The sequence below is a fragment of the Panthera pardus genome, unplaced genomic scaffold (genome assembly GCF_024362965.1).
Source record: "Panthera pardus isolate Hobbes unplaced genomic scaffold, ASM2436296v1 HiC_scaffold_7, whole genome shotgun sequence".
Lineage (NCBI taxonomy): Eukaryota > Metazoa > Chordata > Mammalia > Carnivora > Felidae > Panthera > Panthera pardus.
Genome location: NW_026527002.1, coordinates 79991672 through 80018441, shown reverse-complemented (window position 1 = coordinate 80018441; position 26770 = coordinate 79991672). Strand labels below are relative to the sequence as shown.

Below are 26770 nucleotides of genomic sequence, written 5' to 3'. Positions count from 1 at the left end.
GGGCCCAGAACCCAGGGCCAGGAGACCAGCTGCCCAGCTTATACGTGAGCGTGCACCCGTCAGCCCATCTGAGGTGATGTGCACAGGCCCCCCAGCACCCGGGCACGAGGACCCTCCCTGTCACCGTGGGCAGGAAGCCCTGGGCGGTGTGTGGGAACCTCCCCCGCATAGAGGGTCTGTTGTTTAGGCAGAGCGCAGGTTGGAGTTTGTGGGTTTTAATTCTGCGTTCCACTCTCTGGTTTTTCTCTAACAGCTGAAAGAACATCAGGCCTGGTGCAGCACCCCCCCCACCCCCCCCACCCCGGCTTCAGGTTGTTGAGGCTCCTTATCTGACAGCTCTCGGAACGGTGGAAACTGATGCGGTACAAGCCTGGGGGGATTTTATGAGCAGGCTCTCTGGGCGTCCCTCCTGGCGCTTGGCTCAAGCCTTGGCTTATCTGTGGTTGCGGGTCTGCAGGGCCCCAAGGGCAGAGGCAGGTCGGCCGGCTCCCCACAGCGCCCCCTGGGTTTTGTCCCCGGTGTGTGCACCGGCGTCTAGCAGCCCGCCTCGTCTGGGGGGAGGCGAGCCCAGGCCGCTCCCAGCTGGGATGTGGGGCACAGGCGTCTAGTGCTCGATTGTTCCCTGAGTGGGGAGTGCTGGGCTCAGTGCCCTCCCCTCACCCCAGGAGCTTCACAGAGCGAGGAGGCAGGCGCACCCAGCGTTGCCCGCAGGGTGGGCCGCGGCGCTGGAGGCAGAGAGGGCGAGGACGGTGGATGGCTGAAGTTGGACGGCCCCTCGAAGACGTTAGTCTAAGCAAACAGTCCAGATGCAAAGGGACAAATCCTGCGTGATTGCCCTTCTTTGAGGGACCCCGAGGAGTCCAGTTCACAGAGACACAGAATGGACGGTGGGGGACGGGGGCGGGGGGCTGGGCGTTAGTGATTAACGGGGACAGTTTGGGTTTTGCAAGATGAAAGCGTGCCGGGTGGACGGACAGTGGCGATGGCTGTGCGGCAGCGCGACCGTATCCGACGTCCCCGAACCGCACGCCGCAAAATGAGAAAAGCGGTCAGTATTATCTGTCTTTTACCACAGTTTTTAAAATGTGGAAAAAAATAGGACGGGCCCCACAGAACGTCCAGCTAAACACTGGGTTTCCTGCTGACACGAGACTAAGGAAGCCTGAAGGGTGGCACGGGGCCCGGGCTTGGAGACGGCTGACTGCCCGCGCTCTCCAGTGCTGGAGAATTCCACCACCCGCAGGCATGCTGTCCTCGCCTGGGACTCCCGGGAAAGCCCCCCCCTCCCCCCCCGGGGTCAGGGGACCCTCACCGTGCCTCCAGAGCACCGTCCTCATGGACTGTGGAAACAGGCCACATGGCAGAAGGAAAGGCGTGTACGTAGGCGGGAGTTTGTGAGAATCTCCTGAATTTTGACCAAAATAATTGAAAAACTTTGTGTAAGACTGTTTTGTTTGGATTGGGAAGTCGGGATTTCCTTGTGTTTCAGATCATTGTTATTTTAGAAACAATGAAACGTCAGCTGTAGTCGTTTTTCCCAAGGAATTATGAAGCCTGTTCCTCTTTGCTCAGCGCCCACGGAGCGCCTACCTGCTTGGTGCTGGGCCTGGCCCCAGCGTGGAGACCGCCGCCGCGGTGGCCGGGTTACAGTCGCACGTTGCTGAGGACGTGTGGCCACGACAGTTGGCTGAGGTCAGGGCTTTGGGAGTAAATGCGCAATGCCGGAGCCCTCGTTCCCGGGATCAAATGTTTCCAGATCGGGGAAGGCCCGCACGGAGGTGATCTGTCCAATGAGCCGGGCTCCAGGGCGTGGGCTCCAGGGCGTGCCCGTGCTGGGTGCTCCGCCAGGGCCTGGTGAGGGTTGCGATTGATGGGCCGGAGGAGCAAGGTTAGGAAGGACAGTTAGGGGATTAGCTGTGGCCTGCCCTGTTGAAGGCGAGCATGGGAACCACAAAGACAGGAGGCTACCCTCCTGGGCACGGGGGACGGGAAGTCAGGAGGCCGTGGAGAGACACCGGGCCTCCTTGTTGCAAAGAGTAAGTGGAGGTCAGTGAGTGAAGCAAGGGTGAGTCAGCGCATTCTGGGCTGTGACTTGCGGGGGGAGTCGTAGAGAGTGTGGCGTGTCCAGTGGCACGGGGGTGGGGGCTCACTGCAGAGTGATGTGAGCCGAGATCTGACCTCTGGGAGGCAGGGGTCAGGTCACAGGAGACCTTAAGTGCCACGCCAAGGAGGTTATTTGCAGAGAAACCTGGGCAGTTCCGCCTTTTTTCAGCATCGAGCATATGAGCACTGGTAAGGCAGGAAGTTTTTAGAGGGCGTTTTTGTTTATTTTTGAAAGAGCGTGTGTGTGTGCGTGCACACTTGTGCGTGATCAGGGAGGGGCAGGAGGAGAGACAGAATCCCACGCAGGCTCAGTGTGGAGCTGGACATGGGGCTTGGACTCAACGAACTCTGAAATCGTGACCGGAGCTGAAATCAAGAGCCGGACACTTAATTAACCAACCGAGCCACCCAGGCGCCCCATAGAAGTTTTAATAGTAGGCGACATATCATCGCCGTTTCCAGACTTAGCAGACTGGTTCTCAAAATTGTGGTGACCGTACACGGAGCATATGCACACGCGGTCCAAGGGGACGGAAGAAGCGAAGCTAGCCGTTCCTGCAGAAAATGACGGTTGAACTTACGGCGAAAGCCAAAAAGAAGTTAATTCTAACCAAACATTACAAACGTGTTGAAAACGTAAGCCACCAGGCAGCCCACACTCCCCGAGTGTGGGTTTGGGGTGACCTGTGGCACCCGTGCGCTCCTCAGGTGAGCACAGCTGAGTGTCTTCCTGATCGTCTCCAGAGGGGTGTTCAAGGCTGACTTCTCAAGGGAAGCGCTGTAAATGTGCAGTGTTTTCCTTAAACATTAGTATCAAAAAAAATAGGAGAATCCCAGAGAGGCTTAAAATTTTTTTTTAAAGTTTATTTATTTATTTTGAGGGAGAGAGAGAGCAGGGGAGGGGCAGAGAGAAAGGGAGAGAGAGAGAGAGAGAGAGAGAGAGAGAGAGAGAGAGAGAGAGAGAGTCTGTCAGCACAGAGCCCCATGCGGGGTTTGAACTCACGAACCGTGAGATCATGGCCTGAGTTAAAGTCAGATGCTGAACCGACTGAGCCACCCGGGCGCCTCGGTTTGTCCCCCATTTAAATGAAGAATGGATATGGATGTATCTTCCAGCTTGTGAACTATTTTGGGGACATCGCAGAAAGTTCAGTATGACGTTGAGAATCCGAAGTAACTTTGTTAGAAGTGCTGCGTCTGCAACTCTGGACGGAGGTCGGTGGGTCACAGAATGGAAAACGGGGTGGAGAGACTGAAGATGCGAATTTCCGCTTGAGGTGACCAGGGCTGGACGAGGGCGGAGTCCGGCGGGGACTCTCCGTGGTCGGTTCAACTGGCTCTGCCAGCCCGTGGGCCTGCGTTTCCCAGCCGGAGTCGCGGGCAGAGCAGGACGGGGGGCTGGCGGAGGGGTGGGGGGTCCGGCATTTCTCACTTTTAGCCAAGTTACGTTCTGCTTTCAGTTCCTCTTAGACTTACACCTGCGACATGTTGCTGTCATTTTAAACCATGACTCAGGACAATTGCTGCCTGTCTTGGTGGTAGTTTTGACCCAGCAGCAGTTTTGTGCCGTGCCCCACGCTCTTCCTGTTCCGCGAGCCCCGGGGAGGCCCGGGCTCCGAACACTTCCCTGTTCTCACAGCAGGCCCCGGGGGTGTGCCGCCCGTAGCTTGCTCATCAGTTACTAGCCGTCCCGGAGAGCCCCCGCCGGGGGAGCGGAAGGCCTTCGCTTCCCCATATTCTGTCCACACTTGCCAGGTTGTGACAGCAAAGCAGGATTTAACCCGGCCAAGCCGAATGTGCGGGCTGTGTAGACGCAGCCGCGTTGTGGGTTTGGGTGCTTTTTCTCTGTGCTGCTGTGACCCGACACTCAGGATTTATAGACGGGGCTCACGAGCATCTCCTGCGAGGCGGGGGTGGTGTCTGAGCAGAGTAGGGCCCCCGCTGCTGGTTTCCGTCCGACTGGTATTGGCAGGTGCTCCCGCGGGGCGGGACCCCGGCCTCCGCAGGCCCTGAGAGTGGAGCCGGAGTGCGCGGGTCGCCTGTGTCTCTGGGCCCCGGCCTTTCGCCTTCACTGGAGGCGAGGCGGTGTGCGCCCTCCTGTCCTTGCCAGAGGGCAGGCTGGCGCTTGGAGGACCGGCCCCCACACGGCAGCGCCCCGGGAAGCTAGCTGCTGGGAGGAGGCCTCCGAACCGAGCCCGGTGTGGGGAGCCGGACGAGCAGCGTCAGGAGGCCAGTCTGTCAAGGCCCTAGTCGTGGCCACGCGGAGGGGAGTTTTCTAGAGGCAAGCTGTCCCGTCTGTTCGGGACCTGGGCTCGTAGCTGGCGTGTTTTCCGACTGCTTTTGGAAGCCTTTCGTGGTGAACGGCAGGTATAGGTGGGGAGGCCATGCCTTCCTCACTGGGCCGCGCCTCACCTGCTGCCTTTCAGTCCCCGGAGGTCCCGGACGAGGCTGGCTAGTGTGGGATGCGATGTGGCTCCGTGTTTTCCTTTGGTCCTTTTCTCCGGAGCAGGCTGGGCCGGCCCCGCCTGAGGCTGAGTGCTGCTGGGGGGCCGGGCCCCGCGCCTGCGAGCTCGATGTGCAGGCCTGCAGTCATTGGGTCTGTCCGTGGTGGGGACTGTTCTTGTGACCTTGAGGGTGCTTCTCAGCCTCCAGTGAGCTGCAGTGTCTACTTCTTGGTTTTAAAAACTCCACTTGACGACAAGTGGAGTTTCGACAGTCTGTGTTCGACTTGCACGCACAGCTGCCTTCATTCAGCCCTCAGGTGTCTGTCGCTGTCCCGTCCTCCAGGTGACCACAGTGAGGCTCCAGGAGCTACTGGAAACCCCTCCGTGTCCTCCTGGAGCCGGAGGTGCCCACCCCAGTGCCTGGGTCCCTGTCGCTCACCTGTTGCCCGCACAGGGGCATGTGGTCGCCCTGTTAACCATTTTTCGGGCCAATTTCTTCCAGGAATCAAGGAAAACGTCAGTGTCCCCATGGCCTAGGCATGAAACTTTTTAGGTGTCTGGTCTCACAGAAAGAGGACAGGGAGCCCGGTGGGGGGCCGCTGTGGTCCGTGATGGAGCTTCTGAGAACATGCTTGGGGCAGGGGGAGGGGAGTGGTTCCCAGAAGAGGGGGGCTTGGCTTCGGCTCTGCCCCTCCAGGCCCCCGCCCAGCCTTCCTGTGGGAACTGGGCCCACACTGGGCCCCCGAGCTGCCCTCAGCCGTGTTTGTCTGTGACTCGAGGTGCATCCCATGGGTACATGGGGCTGCCAGGTCAGTGGCGGGTGTCTTCCAGGCGCCCGACTGTCTTCCCGCGGGCCTTCCAGACAAAGGGCTGGGTGCTCCCGGGGTGACCCACGTTCCCTTGCAGCAGCTGAGGCACACGGGAGCTTCCTGTTCCAGAAATGGTCCCCTCCCAGGGAGGCTGACTTCAAGGAGTAGGTTTAGGACCCACAGTATGTGCAGGGCCAGCCGGCTGGCGGCCGTGTGTCCCGTTTCCTGAGAGCAAGTGGACTCCCAGAGAACTTGAGCTCTCGAGGTGTCCTCCCAACATCTTAAACTCCCTGCCCCCCCTGAAAGCTTGACAGGGCTGCAGGGACACGGGAGGGACGCTCGTGTTTGGAGCAGCCCCGTGCCAGGTACTGAGCTATGCACTCTGTCTTCCTGTTGAATCTTCAGACGTCCCACCTCTGTCCCTATGTCTAGTTTACACGGGGGACAGGGTGTTCAAGGCCGGGTGCTCCCAGAGCCTCGGGCCGCAGAGCCCACATGTCCCTCTGGAGCTCAGCGGAGCCTGCCCCGTCTCCCGTGAAGAATCTTGATCCTCCTTCCAGGCCTGGGACGTCTCGGTGGGAGGCCGTTGGCTTCTGGAAGCCGTGTAGCTGTGAGAGGTGGCCGCGACTTGCAGCTGACCTGACCCGGGAGCTCGGGCAGGGCTGTGGGGTCACCGTGCGTCTTGTGCACTGCAGGAAGCTTCCGGAGTCTTAGGCCAGGTGCTTTGTGTTTTCTTGTAAAACTCAGGTGACCTGGCGGTGCCATCATGAAGAGGCTTCTGCAGTATGTTTTCTAGAGCCATGAGGTGGCGGTTGTGTCAGTAGGAGGTGCTCCCGAGGGGTTCCGGGCAGTGGGAGGCTTGCGCCCCTAACTTTCCAGAGGTTCAGTGTCCCGCCAAGCACATCCAGCCAGGCTGATGAGTCTCATCCTTGTTTGAAATAGGACCAGCGCCCCCCACGCGGAGGTGTCGGGAGCCCCTGGTGTGGGGCTGGGTTGGGGGGTGGGGCAGGCTGTGCACATTTATTCCCCGGAAACAGCCAGCTTCAGGGCCAGCACAGGGGCTGGAGAGTGCTTGTTTTACCAGAAGAAAGATCATTCAGAAAGTGCTGGAATTTAGTGGAGCCCTGGGTAAGTTTGAAGGACACAATTTCTAAAGTCCTGCCTTCATCCAAAGTAACTTGTTCTGGGGCGCCCAAGTGGCTCAGTCGGTTAAGTGTCTGACTTCGGCTCAGGTCATGATCTCATGGTTCGTGGGTTCGAGTCCCGCGTTGGGCTCTGTGGTGACAGCTCGGAACCTGGAGCCTGCTTTGGATTCTGTGTCTCCCTCTCTCTCTGCACCACACCCCCCGCCCCCCCCCCCCCCCCCCAGCTCATGCTCTGTCTCTCTCTCTCTCTCTCTAAAATAAATAAACATTAAGAAAAAAATTTAAACAAACAAAGTAACTTGTTCTGACGTGGCACGGTGAGCCCCAGAGAGCCTCCTGGGCAACCCTCTAACCTTCTTTGTAATCGACCCACAAGAAACCCCTGATGAACGAACTGACCACTTTCCCCCCCGTCCCTGATCTTGAGGGGACCCTCGCCCCCCCGCAGCCCGCCCAGGTTGGGGACTGCACTTCTGGGTGTCTGAGCCTGCTCTTTAACCGGTGAGGAAGGATAACATGGGGGGAACATAGCCTAGGTGCTGGGGAGCCTCTGACGGCAGGCCCAGCTGGAGTCGAGCTTCTGGACCTCTGGGAAGGGCTGTGCTTGCACAAGCAGGCGGCACTCAAAGCCTGTTCCTCCCCACCTAAAACTGCCAATTGCCGTTCCGGGTGGGGGTCCTAGGAGAAGCACTGAGCTTCCTCCCCTTTCTTCTTCGTCCCACTCCCTACCTTCCCGTGGCTCTGGGATTCTAGAACATTCTGGGCAGCTGGAGGAGTGTCTGCCCCCCTCTGCCCAGTGTAGATTCTCCCTGTGCAGGGGACCTTTTCCTCCCTCGGGCCCACGCTCCAGAGCTGGTGGCCTCTGCCCTGGGCTGCAGACCCGCTGCCTGTCTCTGGGGGTGCCTGGGGCCCTCAGCGGGGTTCCCCACAGGGCTTGCCGACTTCCATTCATCCGAGGTCACTCGGGGTTGGTGGGCATTTCCCACAGAGCGCTCGTTCTCACGAGTTAAACGTTATCGTGAAATTCTTGTCTGAGAACACAAACATATCTTGATGTGGGAGGCTTTGTCTATTGAAAGAAAGAACGTACCTTCCCATTCCCGGTTCAGATCTTTTGTTAAACATTTATAGGCAACTTTCCCATTCCCCTGACCGCCCTCCCCCCACAAGTACCAGTTTATCAAAAAAGACGTCGCGTTGAATGGGAGCCGCCGCGCGTGACCAGCGTGGTCGCCGTTGCCCGTGACCTCACACGGCCCTCCGCCGATGCTGACACACCGAGCATTTCCTGTGAACGGGGAGCCTTCCTGGTCCCACCATTGTTGTTCAACTCTTGCCTGGGAGAAAACAAAAATTATTTACTACGGGCGGTATGGTGTTTGTTTAGAGCTGTGCTGGGAAATGCGCCGTTGGAGGCGTCCCAGCGGCGGCCGTGGCCGTGCGGAGACCCAGCTCGCTCACTCGTGGGGCCGCCCGGGGGACGTGATGGGAAATGTTTATTCTCGCCCACGTGCTCGACAAAGAAAGCCGGTGCCCAGCTCCGAGGCCCCCCGCCCCAGCCGTTCCCCTGACCACGGCCGCTCAGCTCGGGGGCACCGGGGGTTTCCTGCCGGGCCACCCCTGCTCTGCGGCCTAGAGTTCACTTGGGGAGGCCTGGGGAGGGCAAAACTGAGAGGACACTGCCACCGGTCCTGTTTGCTCCTCCAGGGCTTTCCTGACTTCCTTGGCCTCTGCTCCGTGGCCCCCTCTGGGGGCGGTTTTCTCGATGGGAGGACACTTTGGGGGGTCCAACTGGAGAGGACAGATGGGGCAGGTCTCCTCTGAGGATGTGTGACAGGGCAGGATTCAGCCCGGACTTCCTACCCCGAGTGTTCAGATCACGAGAAGCCAGCAGAGCCTTCTGAGCAGAGAGCTGCAGCTGGGGTGTGTTTGGAGGAGACGGCCCTGGACGCAGGGCAGGGGGCGAGATGAGTTAGCGGGGGTTCGAGAGGAGGTGGGAGGCCTGACCGAGGGCTGGGGGTCGGCAGCACAGGAGCAGCGGCGGACCTGTGCTCAAGGGGTGGGACCTCCAGGCGGACAGGGATTTGGGGGGGGGGGTCACCCCCTGGGGAGGAGGGTCCAGCCAGAGTGAGGGGCACCGGGCTGGGTGGTGCTTGGGGTGTGGGGTGGGGCCGCATCCAGCCCGCGGTTTTGGTGCCTGCCGAATGCCAGGCATGTGGCCAGCACTCTGCCTTCCTGGGGCTTCGGCTGAGTCGAGCTTACGAGGACCGGCCCAGTTGGCGTGTAGGCGACCCTGGCGTCCTCCCAGAGGGCAGATCTGGGAGGGCTGCGGGGGTAGGGCCAGGCCGCGGCAGGTGGAGGGGTGGACGCGGGGACCGGCACCCTCGCGAGAGGATGCCCCCCCAGCCTGCCACAGCAGCGCATCTCGCGCAGGCGGGGGCGAGAGAGGGGCCGGGCGGTTCGCCCCCGTGCCCGCAGCCCAGAGCCCTCCGCTCGCTCGAGGCCGGCCGGCACTCTGCGTGACTGGGACACGGGTTTGGGGTGAGCGGCCGACCGGCGCCGGGCTCGACCGGTGTCCTCGTGTTTCTAAGATTTGGGTTTGAATCGCAGAACTGTTCGGTTTCAGTCACGTGCCTGTTCTCAGAAAGGACTGACGACTTCCCAGTGCTCGTCTCTGACGCCTGCCCCCGTAGCCTCCACGCTCTTGTGCCGGCGTCACAGGCCGGGGGGCCACCAGGGCATCTGCGGGGGGCGCCCCGGTGTTCCTGCCCGGAAGGCCGCGGACAGCGCCGGGAACGGCTCACTGGAGGGACGCCGTGGGGCGGGCGGAGGCGCAGGGACGACTTCAGAGCAGCGTCGTCCGCGCCGCGAGTGCCTCACTGACCAGCTGGGGCAAGTGCGCTGGCCGCGCTCCCGCTGCGCGCGGTCTCCCCGCTCCCCGCGCGCTGGCACGTACCCGGCCTCGCACAGACCACGCGGCTGCCAGGGCGCCCAAACGCACCTGCCGCCTCCCAGCTCATCAGCCCATCAGCCCGGCGCGGACCACGGGGGGACTGTGCTGCCTGGAGCGCCAGCTGCTGCGTGAGCACGCCTGAGGGTCTTCTGGGCGTCCCCGTCTGCGGCAGCGCCGGGCTCCCGGCTGTGCCGTCAGCCCCGCCGCGGAAGGGCAAGAGGCCTTGTTTTCCAGAGGGTGCCTTCGGTGGCATGGCTTCCCGTCACCTGGACGGCCAGCGACTCAACCCGTGTCAATGGCGTGTAGCCTGTGCTGGGCAGGCACACAGGCTTTGCGCCAGCCGGACCCCGCTGTGTCTCACGCTCGCTGGCCTTGAGGACTTTTCTCAGGACGTGGTCCTGGCCTCCCATCAGCCAGGGGCGGGGGCGGCGGGTTAGCCGACAGTGGGTTGGGGCCCGGGCCGGGGCGAATCTCCCCCGGGGCCTGCTGCACCAGGTGGGGGGGTCTGTCCTCGGCAGCCGGTCCTTAGAGGCTCCTGTCTGACGCGGGGCCTCGCCAGGATGCTTACGGGTGTTTGTGTGAGTTCAGGAGGAATTACGCACAAACGGTTCTCTGTGGCCTCTCAGTGCCGGGTCACGGCCGTAGGAATGTAGGAAGTGCTGGGCCACTGCTTATGTCTCTCCAGCTGAGGCCGAGTCTTTAAGGAACTTTCTTCCCTGGAGCTTCCTCTCTGCCTGTTAGCATGGTGGCCGTGGGTCCTGGAGCTGGTGCCCGCGCATGCAGTGAGGCTGGCGTCAAAGGCCCGTTGGTAGGGGTGCACGCCCATCCACAGCCCCTGGGTGGCCGCATCTTGGGGTCCAGAGGGTGGTATGGTTGTCAACATCTGTGTGCCGGAGCTCTGCTCTTGTGCTCCGTGTACCCCTTTGTTCCGCCCTCGTCCTCTCAACCTCAGCTTCCTGCCCTGAGGGCCCCCACACCTCCCCGCCCTGCAGGTGCAGCCGGCACACTGTGCCGACCTCTCTGGCCGCCTGTGAGGATAAATGAGATGGGACTGTGCCCCGCGAATCGTATCACAAGATTGTCTTCTTCAGCGGGACATCGAGAAGCTGGAAAATGGGGTGGCCTGGTGAACTCGGGACACTGGGAGCCGTCCCCTCCACCAGTTAGCTGCCAGTCTCCCACCTGGACTGTCTGGGTTCTGCCGGTGGCAGTAGCCGACCCTGCCCACCCGTCACTCACCACGTGAGCCGTGGGTCCCCCGCCTTCCTGCCGGTAGCCAGCAGGGCACAGAGCACTCCTGGTCCCCGCCTTGGCCGAGCTCGCCGCGCATTGAAGCAGGCGAGCAGGCGAGATGTGGGGCTGAGTTCTGGTAAAGGCAGTGCTGTTGGCCTCAAGGAGCTGTGAAAGAGTCAGCTGAGACAATATTTAAAGTAAATATTGTTAAATCTGTTCAGTATATGAAATATTATTTGAAGTTAAATATAATTATTTATTTTGAGAAACCGAGCAGAAGATACGGCATGGTGGCTCCTATTGGAATAGCTTTGCTGCCGTTAACAAATTCTGGAAGAACGTAAAAGCGGCTCGCCGAAGCCGCTGGAGAATGCCGGAAACTAGAAGGGAACGGCGTTAGGTGATTTCCCATCATTTTTCGGCCTTTAGCCTGAAGACGGGCCTTGTCCGGTGCCACACGGGGCAGCTAAGAACTCTGGATACCTGCACTTTTACTGCAAGACCCAGGGACCGCGTCCAGGCCAGAGTTTGAGCCAGGGGCACCCCAGATGCCGTGTCCTCTCTTCTCACGTGTCTGCCGACGCTTGAAACGTGCAGCCGTGGGCTGGATTTCAAGCAGCTCGGCCGAGGCTGGAAGAACGGAACGGAGATTTCTGCCGGCTCCCGCTTCGGGGGAGAGTTTTGCGTCTGAGTCCAGCCAGTTAGCTGTCTGTTGAAATAAAGGTATCGATACCCAGAAAGAAGAATGTAGCAGAGTGTAGAGTCTCTCTACACCTGGTCACTCACAACATCTACAGCTCAGTATTCTCGGGGGATGAAACTGGGACCCTCGGTCACGAGGCCGCAGTGGAGACCGACCCCAAGATTGGGCCCCGGTGTTGGAACCCTCAGCCGGGCGCAGGAAGTGTGCCCGAGGACACAGGAAGACACGCTCCTGGGGGAGTGGGAAAGCTCCAGAGAGAAGCAGGAACTGTTAAAGAAGAACCAGATGGAAATTCTAGAACTGAAAAATGCAGTATCTCGGAAAATTAAGAGGCGACTGGGGACGCCAGAAGGAAGACGCAGCACAGGACGAGCCGGTTGACAAATGACTGGCGATGAAGAACAGAGAGGACGAGATCAGGAACAGAAACCAGCAGAGCCTCGGGAAGCAGCGGGTCTGACCGACACGTGACTGATTGGAGTCCCAGAAGAGAGGAGCCAGGATGGGGCACACGGTGTGGAGAAATGACTGAAGATTTCCCGGATTTGGTGAAAGGTTTCAGTGTCCAGATTCTCGGAGCTCCGTGAACTGTGGGCAGAAGTAAAAAGGAAACCTCGCTCAGGCTCATGGTTGTCAAGGTGCGAAGAACCAACAAAAAAGAGAACACCTTGAAAGCGCCCGGAGGAAGAGAGGACCCATTCCGTATGTCCGGTCACACGGGATGTCCCAGCCTTCTCTGCAGAAACTGCGATCTCTTCAGAGTTTGGGGGGGCGGGGCAGTTAACCCAGAATTCTTTATCCAAAGGCCAAAATATCCTTTGAGAATAAAAGTGAAATAAAGAGGTTTTAGTTACAATAGCAGAACATTTGTCATCGACAGATTTCTGTAAAATGCTGAATCACCCAAGGATGGTCCTTCAGACGGAACGGAAGTGGCACCGTGTGAATACTCAGGTCTTCGGGAAGGAAGGGAGAAAGAAGACCGGAAATGATTAAATGGGAGGTAAAAATAAAAGAGGAATTTTCGTCTTCATTCCCTTGAAATAAGCAGGACTGCCGAAAGCAAAAGCCACAGCACAGACGGGGGTTTACGCTGTCTGGAGAGGCGATGCGTGTGCCGCCTGTAGCGTGAAGGGACTTGGGGGCAAACACACGCGGACGTTTGCAACGTTCTTGCTGTGGTGCTGCGTGACACCCCCAGACTGAGAAACCAGTGTGCCACGAACTCTGCAGAGCGGCTGCTTACAAAATAATGCTGAAAAGCCAGCGTATAAATTAAAATGGAGTGCAGCAAAACAGCATTCAGTCCGCTTAGCCAAAAGTGGGCAGGAGGGAGGGGGCCGACAGAAAGCAAGCAGTAATGTGGCCGCTGTGGTGCCAGCCGTGTAAGGAGTCATCCTGCACGTACGTGGACAAAACACTGCAGTGAGAAGGGATCAGCAGAACGGTTGAAGAGCCTCTGATGTGTACCGTCTGAGGGCAACACCCTTTTCTTTTTTCGTGTGTGTTTCTTTTCGAGAGAGAGCATGAGCAGGGGAGGGGCAGAGAGAGGGGGACAGAGGAGCTGAAGCAGTCTCTGTGCTGAGAACAGCGAGCCCGGTGCCCGGCTCGAACTCGCGAACCGTGAGATCATGACCTGAGCTAACTAACTGAGCCCCCCCTCCCCCGGCGCCCCAAGAGCAGCACTCTTAAAATAGGACACGGTGGGTGGAAAACGGATGGGTCACGATCTGTTGTCGGCGGGGGTGAGCGTAGCAACAGCAGGTAGAGTAGACCTCGGGAGCGTGATGGAGGGCTTGTGGCCGAGGGGTCGCGCCGCACGAGTGCTCGGGTGAAGTACTTTTCATCTCACTGGAGAGCGAGGGCTTGTTCGGGGCCCGGGTTCTTGGAAGGATCTGGTATCCTGGGGCAGGCGCAGGCCTGGCAGGTGAGGGCCCTCCGGGGACGGCCTGCCGCCCAGGACTGGACGGGGGGGGGGGGGGGGGGGGTCGTGGGCTGGCCCAGGGATGGGTTAAGAGAGGGTCGGTGGTTGGGGTTGGCTGGCCGGCCCCACGCGTGCATCTCAGGATGTGGTGCAGTACGACAAGCTGGGAGCCCCTCTGTGGGTCCCCTGCCACGCAGGGACAGGTCAGCCAGTCCCCACTCTCAGGAACGTACACCGTACAGGTGGCTCAGCAGGTGGGGAAATAGAGCAGCAGTGGCGTGCCCGGCTGGGTGGGGAGGCCTCTAGGGGGTGCCCCCCTCAGAGCTGCAACAGGAACCAGGCGGGGTGGCGGGGGGGGGGGGGGGACTGCAGAGACCACACTCCCATGTGCCTGAAGCAGCGGGGCCAGGCCGCGGGAGGGAGGCCAGGAGTGGCAGGTGGCCTGGTGTGCGCGTGGGTGGGTTCTGCAAGGGGCCGCGTGCCTCCAGGCCAGTCGGTGTTGGTGAAGTTGTGCCGCTTTAAAAGCCACCTTCGGAGTCCGTGTACCCTGGGGTGAGAACGCTTTCCGCTCTTTGTGAAACGCTGGCTGTGTCGTCCACGCGGAGCGGTTTGGTCGGCGGTCCTTTCCGGCGATCGCATTGCTGGACCACGTGCTCCTGCACGTGGGCACTGGGGGCCGGCCTGGGCGGCTGTCACTGTCCCCTCTGCCCGCCTGTGGTGCGGAGGGGCGAGGCCCCAGGCCTGCCGAGAGAGACCGTAGCGCTCGTAGCTTCTCGTTCCCTGGAGCAGCAGCACGCGGTCTCTGCTCACGTGGAACAGGAGCACGGTTCACCACCCTTCCTAGCGCTCTCTTGGCGTAGAGGTCAAAGCAGACCCCTCGCATCGTGGACTGCGCGCGGGCACGTGGGTGGTGATGCGGGCGGTGCTTCGTCCTGCCACACGAGTTTAGCTCTAATGCACCCCGGTACCCCGTTTCCCGGCGCCCGCGGTGGTTCGGGGCACTAGCCCGGGGGTTGCTGGCGTGCCCAAGCACCTTTCATTTTCTAAGTGAACTTTTTATTGAAGTAGGACACGGAGAGGTGCGTGACGGAAGTCTCCAGCGGGGTGACCTGTCACCAGCGAGCCCCATCCAGATGAAGAACAGAACAGGCCGACCCCGAAGCCCCTGCCCTTCCCAGGGGCGACCGCCACCCTGGCTTCTGCCAGTAGAGACTCCGTGTAAATGGAACCCACTCCTGTGTGTGCTCCTGCGGCTGGCGTGTGCGGGGCCCGGCTCGTGCACCGCTGCGTTGCGCTCCCCAGCTGCTATGCGGGCTCTGCCGCACGAGCGTGCCGTTCCACTGGCAGTGGCGTTGGGTCTGTGCGATAGTGGGGGCAGGGGCCTCCTACTTTGTCCCTGTGGGGCCAGGGCAGATTACCTAGCCACTGTCCCCTCCTGGAAAATGGGCACGAGAGTCCCTACCTCCCCGGGCAGTGAGGGGGATTAGATGAGAGGGAGTACCAGGGGCCAGAAAGAGCACCTTCGCTCCAGCTGAACACGTACCGATGCTCCCCCTCTCGTTGGCTCCTCGGTGGCCGCGCAGAAGCCCACCACTGGGGTCACGTAGCACGCTAGTGGCTGTGTGGCCCCCCCAGGGAGACTCTGGGGATCGGTTTCGGCCCACGAGGCCCGGAAGGGCAGCAGGGTGGGTCCTTGCTACTCTGGGGCCGTGTTCCCTGTGTGCCTCGGTTCTGGGCCGACGGGGACACTGTGTGCGGTGCCTGTGAGATGGCTCTGAGTGGCACGGGTGGCGTGAGAGGGCCTGGCCCCGCGCCGGCGCCCGGGGGTGCCTGTTCTCCACGTGTGCACGGCCGGTCCCAGCTCTGCTTGTTACACTGTGCAGCAGCGGGTCCCGGGGCGTCTGCTCCGAGGCCCGGGTGCTGGCCTCTGGCCACCTGGTGCTTCCCCGTTGGGATTCAGTCTTCAGAGCTGCCTGCTTCGGAGGTGGGCACTTCTACCCTGAGGGGTCTCTACCAGGCCGGGGCCCGCGTGTGTGCGTGCGCCCGGTGCCCGGGGCGCACCTGTCACAGCCCGCCGTGTGTCTGCCGCAGGCCTTCCGGAGCAGTACTACAGCCTCACCTGGTTCCTGAGCCCCGTCCTCGGCCTCTTCTTCACGCCCATCATCGGCTCCGCCAGCGACCGCTGCACCCTGAGCTGGGGCCGCCGGCGGCCTTTCATCCTGGTCCTGTGCATCGGCGTGCTCTTAGGCGTGGCGCTCTTCCTGAACGGCTCTGCCATCGGTAAGTGCCCCTCCGCCACGCCACGCGCCCTACTGTGTGCGCTCGCCTCCTGGCTGCGCGTGGCTTTCCGCTCCACAGAACACGCGTGGCGCTGAGACCGGGCTGGCCCGGCGCTTCCGGGGCTGGCCGGGCCCCGCCCCCACCCCCGGGCACACTTGGCCCCGCCCGAGGAGCCGTGGGAACCTGTTCACAGGGAAGCATTTCCTGTTGTGACCCAGCTTTTAATGCCTATCTGACACCACGTCCTGTTTCCAGCATCATTTCAGAAATTCTTTCTTTGTTTTCTCCTTTTCTCAGACTTGGTATTGAAAATGTCCAGACCCAGTTCGCTGCTTGTTTTTCTGCTTCGGGTACTCGTGTTTTGTTCTGCCTTTTTTGTTGTTGTTTTGTTTTTAATTAAAGCAGCTGTATGTGGGAAAATAGTTTTTGCCCTGAGGGAGTCCGTCAAAACTGTTAAAAACAAAACCTTGTTTTCTGGCAATGACTTTTGAAGACGGAGGCTTCATCTGGGTCTGACGTACGCGAGCTTGGCCCAGGTCTGCAGAAGGAAATCAGTGATGTGGGAACACCCAGAACACCTTTTGGGGTAGCGAGAGCCACACCCAGTTACTCAGAGGCCTGTGTGGGGACAGGCTGGGGTCGAGGAAGGACCACCGCACCGGGCAGCACACGCTTCCCCGAGCTGCACCCAGCCACCTCGTGCGGGGCGGCCTCCTCCAGCCGCGACGTCTTATGGCCCCAAGGCCGGGGGTGCTGCTTTGCCGTCAGTTGTGGGCCTGGGGCTGCGGGCTCTCTCGGGCTGTCCCCTTCAGCCTGCAGATTGTGTGTCCCTTCGTCACTTTTACCCAGAGAGAAAGTCGTGTCTTTCTCCGAGGCCGTGTCTGTGGGGCGGTCTTGCGGGAACGTGGCGGTGCAGAGACTCGGGAGTCCGGCCCCTTGCCTGCTGCCCTGTCACTTGCCGTGCTCACACTCTCCCGGGCATCCTCCCTGGGCCTCCTGTGCAGTGGGCTTGCTTGTGGCTGCAGCTAATATGTTCCCAGGCCCCAGGTCGTGTGCCTCCCCCCCAACCCCCGCCAACCTCTACATCCTCGGGTACAGGGTGCCAGCCAGTCTTGGGGTTCAGGGCAGACTCCCCCGAGGCAGGTGCGATGCAGTGTGTGAATGTAGCTTCCTTTGGCCGCTTCCAGCCTACTTAGGGAAAGATTGTGCCAGAAGTGAGGTCACGTGCGTTGCTCCTCAGAGCCGCACCCAGGCCGCCCCGAGAACGCGCTTGAAACTCCTGGGGGAGGTGACGAGTGCTTCACGACTTCCGTCACCGGCACGCAGGACCGTTAGCCCGTGTTTCTGCTCGGGTTCCTTGGGTGCAGTCTGACTTACGAAACAAGATCCGCGTTGGCCTTCAAGGCTTAATTTTCCTTAAAGCAAATGGGAAAGTAACCGCGACAGGCTCAAGCCGTCCTCCTTCGGGAGGCGCGAAACCACAGTGCGTGCTTGAGGAGGCGCGTGTGGACGCCGGGGGAGGCCACTCACGCACTCAGGACGCACAGCAGGAGCGCCCCCGCGGTGTGCGCACGTGGCTGTGTGACTGTGTCACACGGACGCTCCGTCAGTGCTCTCAAACGTGGCCCTCCTTCGCCAGGGAAGGTGGGTAGAAGGCCCGTTTTCCTCTTAGCCACAAAACGTAAACGTAAGTCAGCTCTCTCAGGTTCGCCGGACAGCCCGTGTGATTGGGGAGGAAAAAATAACCCAGCAGATAACAGAAATGGACAAGACAAAGCCCATCTTCTGTCCTGAAAGTCTGTGCCAAGGAGCACACCCGTTTCTGGCCAGGCGACAGTGTCCTCTGTCTCCTCTTGGAGGCGACTGTCTGCTCCGAGGGGCTGAGCTCTGCCTGCTCCCATGTGTTCGGTCAGGTCTGTCCCTCGGCGATGTCCCCAGCCGGCAGCCCGTTGGCATCGTCCTCACTGTGCTGGGGGTGGTCATCCTGGATTTCAGCGCTGATGCGACCGAGGGCCCCATCCGTGCCTACCTGCTGGATGTGGTGGACAGTGAGGAGCAGGACATGGCCCTCAACATCCACGCCTTCTCTGCCGGTGAGAGCGCCCCCGCCCCTAGCCCTGGCCCTCACCCTCCCAGGCCTCACCCAGCGGGGGTTGGGCGGGGAGGCTGTTCCCAAGGCCCTCCTCCGCATATCGGGGTGGACTCGATGGCCTGCCGTGGCTTCACCTAGCCGCTGGTGGGCGAGGTGGCGGGCAGGCCGGTGCTAGTCTCTCCCTGCATTTGGGTACCGTTCATATCCGTTGGCAACGGCAGCTTCCTGAGCTTAAGGGGTGTCGGTCAGTACTGCCCGGAGTTGTGGGCAACCATCGGCTTCCTATCCTGGTGGATACCTGCTTCTGGTTCCTCAGGCAGGAGTCTCTTAGGTCAAAACGCCAGACTATAGGTCAGCTGTAGTTTCTTGTCTTGTTTTTCCTCCCATTTTCTCACTTTCCAGCCCCCAAACTTGTGCTGACCCAGAACATAGCTATGAGTGGCGCCCTTGGCCTGTGATTAAGGGTGAAAGACCTTCTAGATCTTTCCTAGCCTCTCCTCTTCTTCCGGGAGGCGGTGCCAAGGCACCTTACACCGCTCACGGGCTTCCTCTGTCTCTCTCGCCTGCTCAGGCCTCGGCGGGGCCATCGGCTATGTGCTGGGGGGGCTGGACTGGACCCAGACCTTCTTGGGCGACTGGTTCCGGACGCAGAACCAGGTGCTTTTCTTCTTCGCGGCCATCATCTTTGTGGTGTCGGTGGCCCTGCACCTGTTCAGCATCGAGGAAGAGCAGTACAGCCCCCCGCAAGAGCGGGGTGGGGAGGCGGCCGGCACCCTGCCCCCCGCCGCCCCCGTGAATGTTCTGGATGGAGGCGTCGCCTTGTTCCCGGAGGAGGTGCAGTCCGAGCACGAGCTCTCCCTGGACTTCCTGGGTGTGGACATGGTGCGGAGCAAGAGCGACTCTGTGTTGCACGTGCCGGACGCCGCCCTGGACCTGGAACCCGAGCTGCCCTTCCTGCCCGACATCGAGCCCTCCATCTTCCACGACGGCTCCTACCCCAGCACCCCCCGCAGCAGCAGCCAGGAGCTTCCCTGGACCAGGCTGTACCGCCTGGCCTCCGTGCTCAGGGAAACGGCAAAGGAGGACGCGACGCTGCTCGATAATCACTTGAACGAAGCCAAAGTCCCCAACGGGAGTGGCTCTCCCCCGAAGGACAGCCTCGGGGGCTACACCAGGGTGGCCCCGAAACCCACGGCCACGTCCGGCTCCATGAAGCGGCGGAGGCACATGTTCCACCGGCAGGCCTCCAGCACCTTCTCCTACTACGGCAAGATCGGGTCCAACTGCTACCGCTACCGAAGGGCCAACGCCGTGGTCCTCATCAAGCCCTCGCGCAGCATGAGCGACCTATACGACCTGCAGAAGCAGCAGCGGCAGCGGTGCCGGCACCGGAACCAGAGCGGGGCCACCACCTCCAGCGGGGACACGGAGAGCGAGGAGGGGGAGGGCGAGACCACCGTGCGGCTGCTCTGGCTGTCCATGCTCAAGATGCCCAAGGAGCTGACGCGGCTGTGCCTCTGCCACCTGCTCACCTGGTTCTCCGTCATCGCCGAGGCCGTCTTCTACACCGACTTCATGGGCCAGGTCATCTTCGAAGGGGACCCCAAGGTGAGCGCCCGGGGCCCCGCTTTGGGGCTGGGAGGGACGGCGACGCGGGGGCAGCCGGCAGTGCCGACGGCCCGGCGCACCGCGTCGGGGAGGCTGCGTCCGCTGCCCGCTCCCCCTTGGTGCCCCGGCGCCCTTGCGGCCGGGGGGGCAGGCCCACGGTGGGCATCGGCTGGCGCGTGCTCCTGGTGCCGTGGTTAGGGGTCCAGAAGGGCGCCACGGGGGAGGAGCCATTCCCGGGCCCGATTGCCGTGCACAGACCCTGCCCCAGATGGTGGTGGCTGGAGACCGGGACCCGCTGCTCCGGGCTCGGCCGGGACCCGCCTCTGTCCCCTGTGGCCTGGCTCAGGCCTGTGCTGTGTTGCCTGGACTTGGGCCAGACGGCCCCGCCTCCACGCGCTCCCTCACCCTCCAGCTGCCCTGCAGGGCAGGCGTGAGGCTGGGAGGGGCTGCAGACCCGCTGCGAGCAGCCGTACTGTGGCGAGCGTCCCATCGTGGTAGTATCTGTCGCTGGTTTCAAAGCAAACGGCTAGCCTGCAGTTGAGAGAGAAAGTGACTTCCTTTCCCCAAAGAGTGTGGGACGTGATTCCTGGCCGCCCTGATCCCCGGTTTCATTTCTGGAACAGGCCCCCTCCAACTCGACCGCCTGGCAGGCCTACAACGCCGGCGTGAAGTTGGGGTGCTGGGGCCTGGTGATTTACGCGGCCACCGGCGCGATCTGCTCAGGTAAGCGGTCCCCATGTGGGGGCAACAGCGTCCTGCACCTGAGAGTCTAGGATTGGGCGTCCTGAGACCCCACACGGGCTGCTCTCCGCGTGCTAGTTCCTGTCCAGGGGTTCCTCAGACGGGGGGGCTCTGGACAGGGCCAGGCTCGGGGCGATGGTGGGCCCTGCAGGAGCTGTCCCCGTGAGCCCGGGAGTGGAGGCGTGAGGCGCGTTTGGGGCCTGCGGCGCGTTTGGGGCCTGCGGCTGTGGGAGCAGCCTGTCGCAGAGCAGAGGCCTTTCCCTGGAGGTGCGGTTTTGTCTGTGAGGAGGGAGGGGACGGGCTTCACTCCTGGGAGCAGCGTGCCCTGGCACACCTTCTGGACGTGGGGCACAGTCGGGGTTGGGGGTCTCCTAACCAGGTCTGGTCTGGGTCCTGCCCACTCTCTACTCCAAACCGTGGAGGAGGCCTCCAGCTTCCTGTCAGCCCGGCCTGGACTTGAGGGTTTCCAAGGTCAAGGCCACAAGGCAGCGGGAAGCCAGCCTGACCAACAGGCAGCACCGTCCATGCTCTGTCAGAGGAGTTCCCAGGAAGGCACCGGAGACCCTTCATGGGGGAGGTGACATTAAGCCGTTGGGTCAGGAAGAGTGAGCAGGAGTCCGTCCATCTGGACCCAGGCTTCTCCTGTGAGGAAACGAGCCACAACTTGAGATTCCAAATCAAGACTGGGCATGAGGCTGGCGAAGGCCAGCGAGTGGGTCTGGACTGGTGGGAAGGGTCTGGGCCCAAGCCGGCCTGCAGGGCAGAAAGTGGCTACGGGCTCTGGGACCCAGAGGGCGGACTTCCTTCTGAGATGCTGGAGCCCCCGGGAGTTGAGGGAGGCACAGGGGCGAGCTGCGAGCGTGGTGGGGGCCGGCGGGCAGCGGTGTGGTGGGAGGAGGGCCTCGGGGTGGCAGAGGTGGCCAGGGACAGTGGAGGGAGCCCGGCAGGAGTGAGGCGAGTGTCCGGCTGAGGGCCTTGTCGGTCACTGTCCCGTGGCCACGCTGTCTCCACAGCCCTGTTACAGAAGTACTTGGACAACTACGACCTGAGCATCAGGGTCATCTACGTGCTGGGGACGCTGGGTTTCTCCATCGGCACGGCCGTGATGGCCATGTTTGCCGACGTCTACGTCGCCATGATCATGATCAGCACCATGGGCATCGTCTCCATGAGCATCTCCTACTGCCCCTACGCCCTGCTCGGGCAGTACCACGACATCAAGGAGGTGCGTCCTGGGGGCGGCGGATGGGAGGGGTGCCGTGGATGAGGCACTGGGGCGCAAGGTCACCAGCCTGAAAGGTACGCCAGGCCAGAGCGTCAGACCCATTCGGCTCCAAAGCCCACGTTCGTTCTCCACACATCTGTAGGCAGAGCTCCGCACCTTGCACTTGGGAGACATTTGGGGTATGGACAATCCCCCGCCCCGGTCTTTGGTCCTGAAGGGACCGGCGAAGCTGCCACCTGCTCGGGTCGGTCCGGGGCACAGGCTTCCTGGCTACGAAGGATCTGCTCCTGCAGTGGCCTGGCCCACCTGGCACCTGCCTGGGGGCGTCGGTTGCCTCTTGAGGGATTTGGGTCGGGCACCTGGGAGGCTGCCTGCCCCCTAACATCCCCTCACAGACCCCTGCGGAGGGGAGCCGGGGCACCATGTCCCGTCCAGTAGAGGGTGAGCCGCCTGGGTCGGTCCTCATTGGAGTGGCTGTGTGTAAACAGGGAGGAAAGAGGTGAAGTCCCTTCAGCAGCATAGTCTTGTATTTCAGCACCTCCAAAACCGTTATCCCCACGTGCATACAGTACCTCTCATTTCAGACCAGCCGTCTTTCACAGTGCTCAGTGGCCTCAGTGCAGGTGTAGACCATGACCCTGAAAGTGAAGGAAGAAACCCCAAAAAGCTCCTGTTTCTTGCCCTCTACACCCAGACTGTGTTTAATCTTCCCTTGGGCAATTATAAAAGCAAAATTAATCCACCGTGATTAGGTACCTGCCAAATACCAAACTAACGAAAATCGAAATCACAGCGTTACTTGTTAAATAAGCTTTTGGGTCAAAGCATATCACGTGACTACAGAAAAAAGAGCACAGGCTGTGAATGAACAGCTCAGTGGAGTTTTGGGCAACAAATTCGAAAAAGCGGCGTAGACCAGGCCGCCGTGTGACGCTGGCCCTCGGCCCAGCGGCTGTAGCACCACGCAGCCCCCTGGCCAGTGTCTGAACCTTTTGTGCCTGGAACGTCTGCTGTTACTTCACACCCGAGCTTCCCTCCTGTGCTTGCAGAGGGCGGTTCTTTACTCCTTCGCCCCTGGCACCGAAGGCCGCGGGTATCGCTCTGTTCCGCTGGCGGTGGCCTTGGCGGCGCCCTCGTCCCGTGCGCGCTTGCGGTCCGCCTGGGATGCAGGGTGCGTGTGTGTGGTTTGAGGCAGAAGAGTGTGACCTCGTTCTCCCGCGGACGGGTAGCCGCTTAACGTTAAGGGTCGCATGGTCCCCACCCGCACTCTGGTGGCGTCCTTGTCCTACGTCGGGTCCCCATCGGGGGTGGGGGGTGGTGTTTCTGCTCCCTGTATCTCTTCCGTCGGTCGGTCTGTCCTCAGACGAGGGTTACCCTGTTCTAAGTCGTTTTGTGATAAGACCCAGGAGCTGGTAGTGTGCGTCCTCCAGTTTTGTTCTTCCTTAAGATCGTCTTGGGCGTTCTTGACCCCTGACTTTTCATCTAAATGTTTAGAATCAGCTTCTGGGCTTAATTGGAAACACACTGATCGCATCGATCAATTTGGGGAGACTTAAAAACATTCCAATGATGAGCCTTTCTGTCCACAGATAGGGTATGTTTTTCTGTTAATTCTTACAGCATACCGATAGATTCTCTTGGACTTCATTTCCAATCACATCATCCGCGTATAATGAGATTTATTTTTTCTTTTCCAATCCTTAATACGTTTTATTTATCTTCCTTGCCTTATTGCAATGGCCAGAACCTCCAATACAGTGTTGAATAGAAGTGGGACGGGGTCGGGGAGACAGGCTGAGTGGTCGCCAAGCAGCTGAGAGGAAGGCAAGTTGCGTTTCCAGACTCTTCTGAGCTAATATTCAAGCCACGGGCATGTTGGCTGACGGTTCGACCGCCCCACGGCCCTCACTGTCCCGCTCTCTTCTCTTGCAGTACGTCCACCACAGCCCCGGGAGCTCCAAGCGTGGCTTTGGCATAGACTGTGCCATCCTCTCCTGCCAGGTGTACATCTCCCAGATCCTGGTGGCGTCCGCCCTCGGGGGTGTGGTCGATGCCGTCGGGACCGTGCGCGTCATCCCCATGGTGGCCTCCGTGGGCTCTTTCTTGGGCTTCCTGACGGCCACGTTCCTGGTGATCTACCCAGACGTGTCGATAGAGGTCAAGGAAGAGCAGAAAGGCCTGTCTTCCCAGCCTTCGGGGGAGAGCGGGGGCGGCGGCGAGAAGCCCACCGTCCTGAGGCTGACCAGGAAGGAGGGCCAGCCGAGGAAGGTGGAGACGGAGTCGATGGTCTGAGCCTCACCCCTGCGCGTGCACATTCCAGGGGGGGTGGCGGGCGGGGCGCTCGCTCGAGCCAGAGTTCCTTCGCGAGACGGGTGGAGACGCGGTAGCTGTAGGGTAGGGTCGGGCCGCTAGGCAAAAACACCACGCTAATTACTTTGTCCACGATTAAAGAAAATCATTTGAAATCTTTTTTTTTTTTTTTTAATTGAAAGAGATCTTGTAATTTCACCTCTTTCATTCTGCAGGTATATTATTCTGCATGTTTTTAAATTATAAACCAGATTTACAATAGCGACAAGCAGTTTAGACAAAAATAAGATGTTCATTTCTAAGGTTACCATTGAAAACCAAAATAACCTGCTGTCCTTTGCCGTTTGTTACCTGAGTACTTCAGGTGGCAGCCACGCAGTCCGGGACTAAAATCTCTTTATCACGTTCTCTCTGGACGCCTGCAGGTATCTGGACGTTCTGTCAGATCTCCTGTCTTGTTGGTGCTGCAGCTATTGGAGAGTATTTTCCTTTATGATTATTTTAGAAGAAAAGTTTTCCTTTCAAAACTGGTTTTCTTAGGAGAAACAGCATTTCCATTTGTCCTCAGAGATTCTGACAGATGGTGCGTGGGGCAGCCCTGCCTCTGGGCAGCGGGAGGCGGCGGCCGCCCCCCCCACCAGCGCCCAGGGGAGGCGGGGTCCAGGCAGGTGCACGCGCGTGTCCGTGCCCTGACCCCCGACCCCCGACCCCCCGACCCCGTCGTCTTCGTCCGAAGCTCCCCGGAGAGGTTGTGGGCTCTTCATTGCACTTTGACTCGTGTTTAAACCGTTTGCTGGGGAAATCGTGAGGGCAGAGCTCCGGGAGTGGCCTCGCCCCCTGGGTCCTGCCGCCAGGCCTACCTCGGGTGTGTGGGACGGCGGCCCCGGGCGTGTGAGCTCCTGCTGGGCCGCCTCTGACCTCTTCTGACCTCTTCGCCTGCTCACCCCGCTTGACGCCGGAACCCGAACGGTTGCCAGGTGTCCGGGACGGAAGGAAGGGCCGCCCCCCCGGAGGACCCTGCCCCGTTTCTGCTTTCCGCGTATGAGCCAGACGCGGACTTGGGGGAAGCGCGGTCATCAGATGCTGCAGCTACTTGGAGATGCTTTTCAAACCACAGTCTCTCTATAACTCAGCGGTTTCTGCTTCTCTTACTTGGAATGGTCAGTCTCAGCCTCCTGGTGTCACCTGGACGCAGACAGTGCTGATACTTTGCTGCCTCCAGTTTTTTTAAATAAAGAACTTTAAGATGCATGAGGAACCATGCTGCAATATGATCATTCTAAAGCAAATATATATCTATATATATATATATTTCAAGATGAGACTAAGCAGTTTTTAAATAAATTACTTGAATTTTCTGTGTATTCAAAAGAATGGCCGTGTAGCGTACTTGGCCGGCCCCCGGTCGTGCCGAGCCTCCTGGCCGCCGGTGGCGCATGCGGGGGGGTTGTGTTTTGTGTCTGTGGAGCCGTGGCGCCTGCCCGCGTCGGTCCCCTTCCACGCAGGAGCCCCGGACCTCAGAGAACCGGCATGAAGACGTGAGCGTTTTCTCTGCGTTCAGACCCGCTGGCCTCGTGAACGTTGAGCTCCGACGGGGAATGTCCGTCGTGCCGCTGGAAGGTGCCGGCATCGACGCGAAGCGCCAGCCACTCGCGTGAGCCCCCGGCCAGGCGCCGTTGGCGGGTCCCCGTTCGCAGCTCGACCCGTGTCCCCCGATGGCCCTGCGGCGGTGGGTCCTCCCGCTTTGGTTCTCGGGGACCGTGGTTGGGGGTCTTCCGACAGCCAGAAGAGTGGGCGGCGGGGGGTACGGGTGGGGGGAGAACGGCCCCGAATCAAGACCTGAAATGAACCAGACGCCTGCCGCGCCCCCCCCCCTTCCCTCCCCCGCCAGCCCGCCTTCCTTCACCTGTGGCCGGTGCTCACGGACGGCTGGACGCGAGGGGCTTGGCTGGGACTTGGTTTTTAGGTGCGAGGCGCTCAGGGTGGGACCACCATTGAGAACGCAGGTTAACTCTGGAGATCCCAGCCTTAAACTTCCCCGTGATCTGAAATAGCAAAGCCCCCAAAGAACGCTTCGTTGAAGCCACTGTCGGAAGAGTAGTCATGCGCCCCTCCCGGCGACAGCACGGGGCACACACACCTCAGCGCAGAAGGAAGGTGGTTGCGCTTCAGCGGAGATTTAAAGGTTTTGAAGCCGTTGGGGTGTTGATGACCAGGGTGTCTTACTCCTACTCCGTAGGTCCGGTCTGTGCACAGACCTGCGAGGGGAGGGGACGCACCTTGTGGTTTGGATCAGAGGCGGTCCCCGCAGCTGCCTTCCTGGGCCCTTGCTCCGGGTGTGAACAGAGGTGTGCCTCCGCCCTCCCTTGCAGGGACTCGGAAGCCTGAGTGTCTTCACCTGTGTCTTAAGAGCTGAGGGGCCTGGCTGTTTGCACGCTGTGGCTGGTGTGCACCCCGGGGGCGTGTGTCTCGTAAGGCCATATGTTCCTCAGGCGGACACGGGGGGGACCCTCAGCCCGGTGACTCGGAGGGTCCTGTGTCTGGTGGCTGGACAGGCCGCGAGCGCCCATGGGGTGGGCCTGCGGGTGTGGGTGCCGGGGACAGGCGGAGCCGGCCTGGCGGTGGCCCCGGGGTTGGTGGGCACGGGTCAGAGGGCTCCGAGCTCGGTCGGCAGGCGTTTGGTTTAGCTGCTTGCCGTGTAGTGTAGACGGGCTTGTTGCCTGTAGAAGTCAACTGAGGAAAGGATCTCTCCAGGAAATGACCCACACACGTGCAGCTGAGGTCTTTACCCTCTGCTGGAGCGCCCCTCCGTCCCTGCTCCACGGGCAGAGGGCCTTTGTGACCTTCCGGGTGGCTGGAGGGCCGAGCGTGCCAGCCGCTGTCCGCTGCCCCTCAGACACCCGCCCTTGAAGGTCCTGGAGCCTCCGGGGGCCACGCTGGGGGAGTGCTGAGACCAGTGTTCCCTGAAGGTGGGCAGGCCAGACGGCCAGGCCCTCATCAGAGGCTCGGAGGCTGCAGACAGTGCTCAGGTCCCTTTCTTAAAGGTACCAGGGGGTCTCCTGCCCCCAGATCCCCAAAGCGGAAGCTCTCGGAGGGGCCATACAAAGCAGGGCTCTCCCTCCAGCCTCCCCAGGTGACACAGGCCCCGCCTGGCAGCCTGTGATGCTCACGGGGCACGTTTGGAAAGTACTTCGCAAGGT

General features: G+C 60.8%; 2 protein-coding genes across 5 annotated transcripts in view; one reads left to right on the top strand and one right to left on the bottom strand.

The window, feature by feature from the left end:
- The window catches only part of SLC45A4 (solute carrier family 45 member 4), an 80177-nt gene extending 55233 nt beyond the window's left edge, over positions 1–24944 (top strand). For 2 of the 4 annotated variants that reach the window (XM_053896487.1, XM_019459731.2), the window contains 6 exons: positions 15406–15594; positions 17508–17687; positions 18258–19294; positions 19918–20017; positions 21049–21260; positions 23193–24944. In XM_053896487.1, the coding sequence (XP_053752462.1) occupies positions 15406–15594; positions 17508–17687; positions 18258–19294; positions 19918–20017; positions 21049–21260; positions 23193–23552 (2078 nt within the window). In that variant the 3' untranslated portion in view covers positions 23553–24944. The other 2 variants (XR_008419989.1, XM_053896488.1) reach the window with 2 other exon arrangements.
- Positions 1–26770, bottom strand: part of DENND3 (DENN domain containing 3) — a 113029-nt gene that overhangs the window by 23735 nt on the left and 62524 nt on the right. The window lies entirely within an intron of this gene.